Source organism: Amaranthus tricolor, chromosome 7 (assembly GCF_026212465.1).
Source record: "Amaranthus tricolor cultivar Red isolate AtriRed21 chromosome 7, ASM2621246v1, whole genome shotgun sequence".
Taxonomy (NCBI): Eukaryota; Viridiplantae; Streptophyta; class Magnoliopsida; order Caryophyllales; family Amaranthaceae; genus Amaranthus; species Amaranthus tricolor.
In genome coordinates this window covers 3,725,776-3,734,869 of record NC_080053.1, presented here as the reverse complement: position 1 = coordinate 3,734,869, position 9,094 = coordinate 3,725,776, and the positions used below count along the sequence as shown (strand labels likewise).

The 9,094-nt window shown below is 35.5% G+C and overlaps 2 protein-coding genes across 2 annotated transcripts in view; one reads left to right on the top strand and one right to left on the bottom strand.

Annotated features, from left to right (window-relative positions):
* The window catches only part of LOC130818822 (uncharacterized), a 3,864-nt gene extending 238 nt beyond the window's left edge, over positions 1–3,626 (top strand). Inside the window, exons 1-9 of the mRNA XM_057685049.1 lie at positions 1–20; positions 104–273; positions 388–450; positions 548–567; positions 683–727; positions 923–981; positions 1,907–2,016; positions 2,176–2,264; positions 3,207–3,626. The exon at positions 1–20 is cut by the window's left edge and continues 238 nt beyond it. Of these exons, the coding sequence (XP_057541032.1) occupies positions 1–20; positions 104–273; positions 388–450; positions 548–567; positions 683–727; positions 923–981; positions 1,907–2,016; positions 2,176–2,264; positions 3,207–3,339 (709 nt within the window). The 3' untranslated portion in view covers positions 3,340–3,626. The remainder of the gene's footprint in view (positions 21–103; positions 274–387; positions 451–547; positions 568–682; positions 728–922; positions 982–1,906; positions 2,017–2,175; positions 2,265–3,206) is intronic.
* Positions 3,627–4,205: 579 nt separating this feature from the next.
* LOC130817735 (type IV inositol polyphosphate 5-phosphatase 6-like) lies at positions 4,206–8,764 on the bottom strand. The gene is made up of 7 exons (XM_057683593.1): positions 8,460–8,764; positions 8,238–8,319; positions 8,021–8,131; positions 7,343–7,948; positions 4,788–5,060; positions 4,392–4,581; positions 4,206–4,229 (listed from the first exon to the last, which is right to left on the bottom strand). The coding sequence occupies exons 1-7, from the start codon at positions 8,557–8,559 to the stop codon at positions 4,206–4,208; spliced, it is 1,386 nt and encodes a 461-aa protein (XP_057539576.1). The 5' UTR covers positions 8,560–8,764.
* Between the last annotated feature and the right edge of the window lie 330 nt (positions 8,765–9,094).

The following is a 9,094-nucleotide window of genomic DNA, read 5'->3' as shown; positions in this document are numbered from 1 at the left end:
TGCTGAGAAATCTCATGGAGGTTACTTTTTTTTTTTTTTCTGAATTTTGCGTTATTCAATCATTTGTTCGTCCTATAACTTTGAGCATCAATTTATTTCGCAGAGAAACGAGTTTCCAACTTGAAAAAACGTATTGAAGAGCTTCGATCAGAGTTAGATGTAGCCAACGTAGCGCTTGAGAATGGAAAACGCTTGAAGGATACTACAGAACAGGAACTTAAGGGTTACGAGGTTGAATTATCGATGAACGAAACTTCAAACCAAACCCTAGAGGTCGAATTCATCTCTTAATGAAGGAAAAATATTCGAAATCACATTATTTTATCTGCAATTTTCATATGATTATGATTTTATTTATTATTTTTTGTTTAATGTGATGATGTTTAGACCAGAAATGCTTCAATTCAAGATGAGGTTTCTAAAGTAGGATCGGATGTAAACGGTCTTAAGGTAATCATTTGACTGTTCATTTGATTCATATTTGAAGTATCTGTTCTCATTTTTATTTTGAATGCATGCAATTTTCTGATTGGGAATTGTTACGAAGAATGAAGAAGCAGCTCTTAGGTATTATTGCAGTTTTTTGTCAATGACTGTTTTCAAATTCTTAAGGATAAGATTTGGAATTTAGGTTTTATGATTTAAGTATTTCTCTTATATATGTTCTTTTTTGTTGATACAGAGATGAATTCATCAGTCAAATGCTAAAGTTCAATACTGAAATAAGGTTGATGCTGTAATCTTGCATATAAGTGTTTCTGATGCAGACCCTAATTTTTTAGGATTAAGGCTCCAACATTGTTTGTCGATGATGCAAATCCTTGTCATAATTAAAAATAGTTTTTGCTTATTTGAGGTTACTTATAACATGAGATTTTTTTCGATTGCTTTAAATTTGTTTTACCTGTATGTTTGATTGCAGAGAATTCCAGAACTTGGCCCAACCTAATATGTGGCAAAATAGTATTCTGAAAACTTCAGGTGAACTTCCTTGTTTTATGACTGGTTTTATGTAATGGTGAATGATGATGAAGCTCTTGTCTCAAACATTAACCAATTCACATATGTATAAATTATAAAAGTACCTCAACCCCACAACAAACGAATTTATTGTTTGCAATATGTGCTTGTTGCTCCGGGACACGGGAAAATAATGCTATGGCGCACCGTTTAGTGAGTAGAATGTGATTTTGTTATTCGTTTTGTTGGCATAAGATACTTAGTTGCTTGGGCTTATTTGCAGGTAGCTAGGTATTTGTTATCAGGCTTGCTGATGCCTTCGTGAAAACAAATTTTTGGTTATGTGATCAAGCTATCTCTGACACATAGGAGCTGTTAACTTAAATTTGGTCTTTACTTATTAGGTGGAGAATCAAGTTTTCAAATTTATCGACTAGGATGATGTCTCTTTTTGAGAAACAAAGAGGGAATATAAAAAGAATCGGGAGCCGCTTCAACCTTTTATTGACTTTCTTTTACTAAGTGAACTAGTGCGTGGTTGTTTTTCCTTGCTGTGAAGGATGAACGAACTGCTTCTGATATGTAGTTAATCTAGAATAGTCAAGTACATAAATTGTTAATAAATGGAAGGTCAAAGGAATTTGTTTTAAGGGGTATAAAATTTAGTTTGTACACATTTTTTCCACTTTATGTAGTTGATCAGAATATTTTGATTGATTGGTTGATGCTGAAGCCCAATTTGAGGCATCTTTCTATTTCATGAAGGATGTCTTTTATAATTAAATTTGCATTGCGAAATAATTTTACTTATCATGTTTGATAAAAAGAAAAATTCTAGTTTATAGGAGGAATTTGATCATGCAGGCAATGCAGATTTGTGTTGCACATCAGTTTGTCTTGATCCTACTCATTATGATAAAAACTTTTAGTTAATGTAATCTTGCAGGCAGCGTAGATGCAGAATCAATTGATTTAGAGAAGAAAGCCTCTTTCATGGTTGCTCAGGCTGTAACAGAAGAAAATGAACGTGAACGGGAAAAGAATCTTCAAAGCCAGGTATGTCTTGGATGGGTACTCTCAGTAAATACCCTTTTACAAACTTGTGAATGATGATTAATTATTATAATTATTATCTAAACATGGAACTTTTTTTTAATTATACTTCAACACAGAAGATTTTTTAAATGACTTGTAATGTGTCTGGAACTCTTGCAGCTACAGCAATATGTGGTTGACTTTACAAGAAGACTGGAGCTGATTAAGACGATTATGAACGACATGAAAGAGTTACAAAATTTATCAAGATATCCTTACTAATTGTGTTATTTTTTTTTTCAAGCAACAAATATGGAAATGTGCACATCAACAAAATGGATTAAATTTTCAACTAGTAAATTGCATTTTTGATAGAACCATGAGAACCATAGAATGGCCCATTACAATTTTGACTTTTGACTTGTAAGCATAGTGTTGCATGCATCACACCGGTCGCGTTGTAAATGTTTTCCAAAGAACCAAACTGATAATTCCCGCACTGTAAAGGTGTAAAAAACGTGTACTGGGCTGTTTCGAGATATCTCATGCTTTTGGCTGATAGTTGGTGTCACAATAACCCCATCACCGTGTCCGTTACCACAATCACGACAATTTTTGCAGTTTTGCATTATGGTTGTATGGTAATTTGGCAATTGTGATGGCCGTTTTTCAATTTAAACCATTTATTCTTTCTTCTTATAAAGAAGTATATGCTCGAAAAATTCTTTGCTGTTTTTTCAATTACTTAAGCTTCTTGCTAGATACAGATAGTTTAGGATGTTTAGCCAAGTATTCTTTTTTCACATGTTGCAGTTAACCTACCTTGGGAATTCTGTTGCATTAACGATCTTCATATTGTATTTGTTCAGGGTTATAGTCCTCTTCTATTTTTTTCCCGGAGGAGGAAGAAAACCCATATTAGGGGGGAGGGGAAGGGTGTTTAGGATTTAGTTGTGTACTCAAAGTTATTTTCTACGTTCTTTATTGGTTTTGTGTTCATCCCTGGGTTACTGTGCTTTGTGCTTGTACTATGTCTTTTACTGCATGAATTAATATCTAAATAGCAATATGTCCGTAGGTTCTTCTACACGAGACAAATTATATGTTAACATATAAAATTGGCTCCCCCTTGCTTGGAACTTGAATATTTGTATGAAATCTCTGTTATGACATATAAATTAAACTATCATGGACTCTTTGACTGTACAAACGCAGACTTCAGCTTTGGAGGAGAAATGTGGGTTTTGTAGTGAGGAGTTGCAGAAGAGGTGTATTTGTCCTAATTGTCATCTCGACAATTCAGAGAGCTTGGCAAAACTACTTCAGCCAACGGAGCTAAGTTGATTTTCTGCAAACAGTGCATTTAGTTTTTTCCTTGCAATATGTTTGTAAACTTTAAGTCTTGAATTTTCATCGATTAGATTTCTACATGCTTAAGTCTATGATAAACGACGAGAGATTCTCTTAATCTGCAATTATTTTGTCTTCTGTTACTTGGGTATGGAAAATGAACTATCTAGTTTTAAATATCGAAAAAAATTGTAGAGTATTCTTTTTGTCAATGTAATTCTTGTCCTTTAAAAAACACTTATCTTCGAATCTTAGAATCAGTAATATACAAAATTCGTTTGTTTCGCTCCTCAGTCCCCGCTCGCCACCTCTGACAAAAGTTTCCACGAATGGCGTATTTTCTATGCTATCTGTACTATGTTAAGTAGTTCTGTTTTATTTTCTCTAGGTAACCAAGAAAATCAAATGAAAAGTTGAAAATTTCACATCTGATGTTTTAGCATCTCCTCTCCACTCACACCCACAAGATGGTATCAACAACCATGAAGAGAGGATAAAAGAATAAAAACCTCTTGGGGCTCTAAAAAATAAAATGACGATGCTGTTAGGGAATCTATTAGTGATCTTAACCTATGGAACCTGAAAAGCTGCACGCCTGCAGCAAGGTTCCATATCAAATACTAGCTTAAAGCTATGATCTATCTTGAGTATTATCTATAGTTAACACCTTTTCACTTGCTGATTCTTCTGCTTCTGCCTTGATCAATGATAGTAAAGTGCGTTTAGGAGGGTTGCGTCGGATTTGGCTTTGGCCCTGCACAAAAATGAAAATACAAATTACCATTACTAAGGCTACTGGTGAGTAGAGAAAACTCCAATGCTTTCTAATCGATCTTAAACTGACCAACTATGATTGAAGATCAGAACAGATGAGTGCCCTTGGTCTGACATGTAATTATCAAATTAAAAGCTCAAGAGAGCCTTCCCGACATTGCCCAGTTATATCTTTTATGAGGTACAGTGGTCATGAACATAGGAAACTAGCACAGTTTGACTCTTTTAACATGAGTAATGAACAAATGATGAAGAGTTTATAGGATACTTACCTCAAATCTTGTGAGATTCATTGAATTTAGAAACTTGCTTAGTGAAACTGTCTTTGAATTTGGAGGTCCACAGACATCAATTTCTGTGGTGAAAAGTGCAGAGACAGGCCTATGATCAGAAAATTTGCTTTCTCCACGAAAATAGGAAAGTTGTTCTATCCCTTTTCCGAACCACATAATTCTGTCACACCTGAGATCACCACAATTCTTAGTGCCTAATCTTTTTGCTGCGGGTTTAGTACATAATCATCTGTAGGTCTAAGCATCTATATTACTGTCTATGCTCACTACCACATGGATATTTAGTGTTCTGTACAGTTATGGTCATTATAAATATTGCATATCATAAGTACTAAGAATACTACAAATTTCATTTTGAAGTTTAGATGTACATACCATGCGGGGGTTCTTCTCTTTTCTCCAGTATTTGGATTGAATGGAGCATGCTTGTCTCCTGTGTATCGATTGCCTAGTTCAACTGAGTACTTGTAAGTGGGTGCAAATTCTATATCTCCTTCTTTCCAACCTTGGAATACTCCTCGGTGTTGTTCCTTCTTTAGCTGGTCAAACTTTTGTAATTCTTTCCACTTCTTTTTTCTTATCAACTCTCGGGCCATTTCATCATCCATGTATAGTCGGTAATTCAGGTCCCCAAACCAGAATATTCGGCTGTTTCACATAATTGATCAATGCAGTATCATTTTAGCATGCTAGTCAAATAATAGCAGTTTTATCAGTCAGTGTTGCTCTTGGACTAGGGGTCTTGTAAAAATAGATAAATTAATTTGACATTAAGAAAATAGTAAAGCATTTTAAAGACAGAGTAGGAGACGAATGTGGAATAGCATAATTTTATGGTGCAAGAGAAAAATTAGGATGCACACTCATTTATTTGTTTTATTGTATACAAAGCCTCAAGATGAAACTACATTGAACAAAGCTCAAAAAAAAGCTTTAGATGATGAGAGGAAAAGGGACCATAAGGTATTTATGATGATCCATCAGATATATAATGAAATGTTTGATAAGGTTGCCGATGCAACAAATTCTAAACAAGTTTGGGATGCTCTTATATATTCTTTTGTAGGAGAGAATAGAGCAAAGAAGGTTGTTTTAGATCAAACAGGAGACCTCATCCCACAATATTAGCCTATTATGTGAAAGAGTCTATTCTTAAAAACCTCGTGTTAATTGATTAGATATATGAGACAAGTCTCACAACTTGCAATGGGCTCAAATCCATTACAAGTGACCCCTATAATGCCCAATGTATTCGTTGGTCATAGCTATGTTGGTTGCGATCATGTTGGCCACTACAAGCTTAATCAGAACTTTATGCCCACCACTTTGATTTGATTCTAATACCGCTGTTCTAGAACAAACGATAGAGCTCATCTCAAAAGACTAGTATATCAGGTGAGAGTTTGTTTGATCTATAAACCCCTCATTAGTTTCCTGCTCATTTGTAACTCATTTTGGTGCTCAGTATCATAAAGATATATGTCATGTAAATATTATTTTCTTTTCCTATTATTGAGTAGTATTATATTGAGGATTGAGCACCACCATTTGTATCTAATGGTGCTAAAGTATATCCTGCTCGCTACTGCTCTCTGACTTTTCACAAATGCATTAAATGTATTGGTTCTTTACTCATCAAAAAAGTGCGTCTTTGGTAGTCTTGAGTTTCAGTTACCTTGGCTAAGGTTATGAACGTCTGAACCTTTCTAGACACTCATCAAGACAATATTTACATTCTGCTTTGTGTGGGCCTATCTTCTAAAGTAGTTCACTAGGATGTGACTATAGGTATATAGATCATAATAGGATTTTAGGAAGAATTATTGTACAAAGATGGGGGTAGGCTAAAATGTGAATGCTTAGATATTTTTAGTGAACATAATTTGAAGTCACATGCTCTTTCAAGGGTATGGTTTGTTGTCTATTCATCCCTCCCCAAACCCTGATCATGGTTACTATGAGCGTGATACACTGGGTATGAAGTTGGTAATGAATTGACAAAGATTAAAGATAATTCAAGGTGCTTTGGGCACGTGCGGCGTGTTGGTGAATCGGTAAGGTAGCTAGGGCCTAGGAAGATGAAATATGGGTCCAGGGATCTAAAAAGGGCAATGATCACTGAATATGACCTTGAGGGTAGGAGTGAGAAAGGATATGAAGAATCTAGATTATAGATTGATTATGGCTTATGTAGCCAAACCTATTTATTTGTGATTATGGCTTTGTCTCTATTATTGTTGTTTCATTTTTTTTATTGCTGATGTTGTATAAACTATTGTTTGTCATTAGAGGAACTTGGTGGCTATTAGTTAGACATAAAAGCACAAGTGAACAAACTAGTACCTTAAAACTCAGTGATTCAGAAATTGTGTGGTCATCAAACTAAAATTATGGTATGATGTATGTAAAGTTTATTTTGCACATTTGTTCTGACTTTTGTCCAAGAACTGTGTTGAGTGACTTCAGCCACATCATCAAAATCACGGGAAGTTTATGTGATAGGTATAGGTTAGACCTTAAATATATTGTGTTGAAAATGGTGGTTATATTTGTAAATAGGTACGAGAAGCTAAACTAGATGATAGAAGTTGTGTGGGAACTTTGTTCATGTATTGATTGGTATGAGTCTAAAAACCCGGATTCAAAATTCAAACTCAACCTGAGATTAGGTACATATCCACCCTAGATCCATTGACTCAAAAAACAGTATACATAGAACTCGAAAAATGGTAAGCGTTCGAGGTGGTCTAGACTTATGCCTGGACCCATTACCACTTGTAAGCCTTAAAATTTCCAATAAGGCTACATATTTATTGTTTTTACTTTTGCAGTTTTAGAATTGAAGGGAGGGTGAGGCAGTGTTTGGGGGTATATACCCTATCTATGTTGGGGGTGGGGACTTAAGAGGGATTGAACTGTAGAGTGCTTACTCATGCCCACATATGGTTGGAGGGAGATCATCAAACTCAAGAGGAAGTCGAGGGAAGGCTGTTCGCTTAAAGATCTCCCCAACTTGTTGATTCCTTCGCAGTTCATCTCCTTTCTTCTGGCCAGAAGCCAAATGTGCAGTGATGAAGCAAAAACTAGTTCCATCTATTGACATACTAACTGAGACAGCCCCTTTATTTCCTAAATAACCCATCAAACCACAAGCAACAGGACATGCCTTTACATTTGAAACTCTGTACTTCCTTAGAATGTCCCTCTTCATCCATACACTAATGAAAATTCCAACCATCTTCTTGCTGGCCATCAGTTTATAAGTAGCATTCCCACCCTGCTCCCCACCATGATGAGTTTTCGCTCTTTCTCTCATTGGAATTGTGCTCCTTCTGTATCCGTTCTTCTCTCCGGAATTTGAAGGTTTAGCATACTCGTAATCATCGTTTATAATTGGAGTTGATGTAGATGTCAACCAAACACTCCCATCTTTGTTGTTGAGAGTCTTCCCTATCAGCAAGTTCCATTTTCTTGCATCTGTATAGTCTTCTAGTCCAATTACTGTCATTGTTTTTAGAGGAACAATCTCTTGAAACCTGCCATAAAACATGGTCAGATGATCACAATACATATTCCAAATATATTACATACTTCAAAATATCACCCACCCAAGAACGTAAATGTCTACTGAGTTCTTCAAATTTAGCCATTCATCCAAATCCGCTGCTAAGCTTCCTACTGGTGATTTTCCACCCACATTCCATGTTCCAATAAAAATCCTGCTCCAAACTCATCGACCACACATCAACGTTACAATGGTATGATTATAAAACAGTACTATCATTTGTTATCGGTCAATGAAATGAAATAGACTTATTCATATACCTTAGTTCATGTGTTAAACCTGATGATTGAATCTCCCTAGAGCTGACAAAACTATGACTCAGGTACTCCTCTGGTTCACTATCTGCATGAAACTCAAATTTATTGATTTTGAATTATGCTGATGGTAGCAATTTCAGTCCAAAAACTGCATTGTTGAGAATGCCGAAGATATGTTTTCTTGGGGAGAAAAGGTTTTAGGGAGAACAAGTTGCCGTTACACACCTGAAACGTCAGCTGAGCTGGAGGGTTCGGATATCTTCTTTTTCTTTCTGAGCCATTTCTGAGACCTACCTGATGCCGACCTTAGAAGTTCACTACCCATTTCTTAAGAAAAGCCACCGTCCATGCAACAACCTGATTGCTTATTAGAGTATTACACCTTTTTTCAAGATTAGAAATTTTGATTTTTACCAATTAATGATCAGAATTGTGAAGAAATGCTCTGAAAGATTGTGGTAATGCAATTTTCAAGGAAGAATTTTCAGTTATCAGATGAAGGAATAATAAAGTAATGCCATATCGAGCTGGCTAATTAGAGACGTGATAAGGTGAATAGACTGCATATGTAGTGCTGCATATTTTATTGGTAGTCTGAGCAATTTAAAAGGTTAAAGCAGGTGCTACATTGGTTGAAATTGAAGGTTAATATTATTTTAGTCCTATCTTATATATTATTGACTATGTAGCTAAAAATGATTGCCCAAGACAACTAACTAAGAAACAGGTTTGTTAGTTACTGACTTACAATCATAAGAATTAGCTGTGAGTTTGTGACCTTCTCAACTCAAGTTCCTCAGCTTTCTTAAATTACTGTGCTCTCTCTTTCGCTATGTGTGGTGCTTGTCACGTATTGTCTG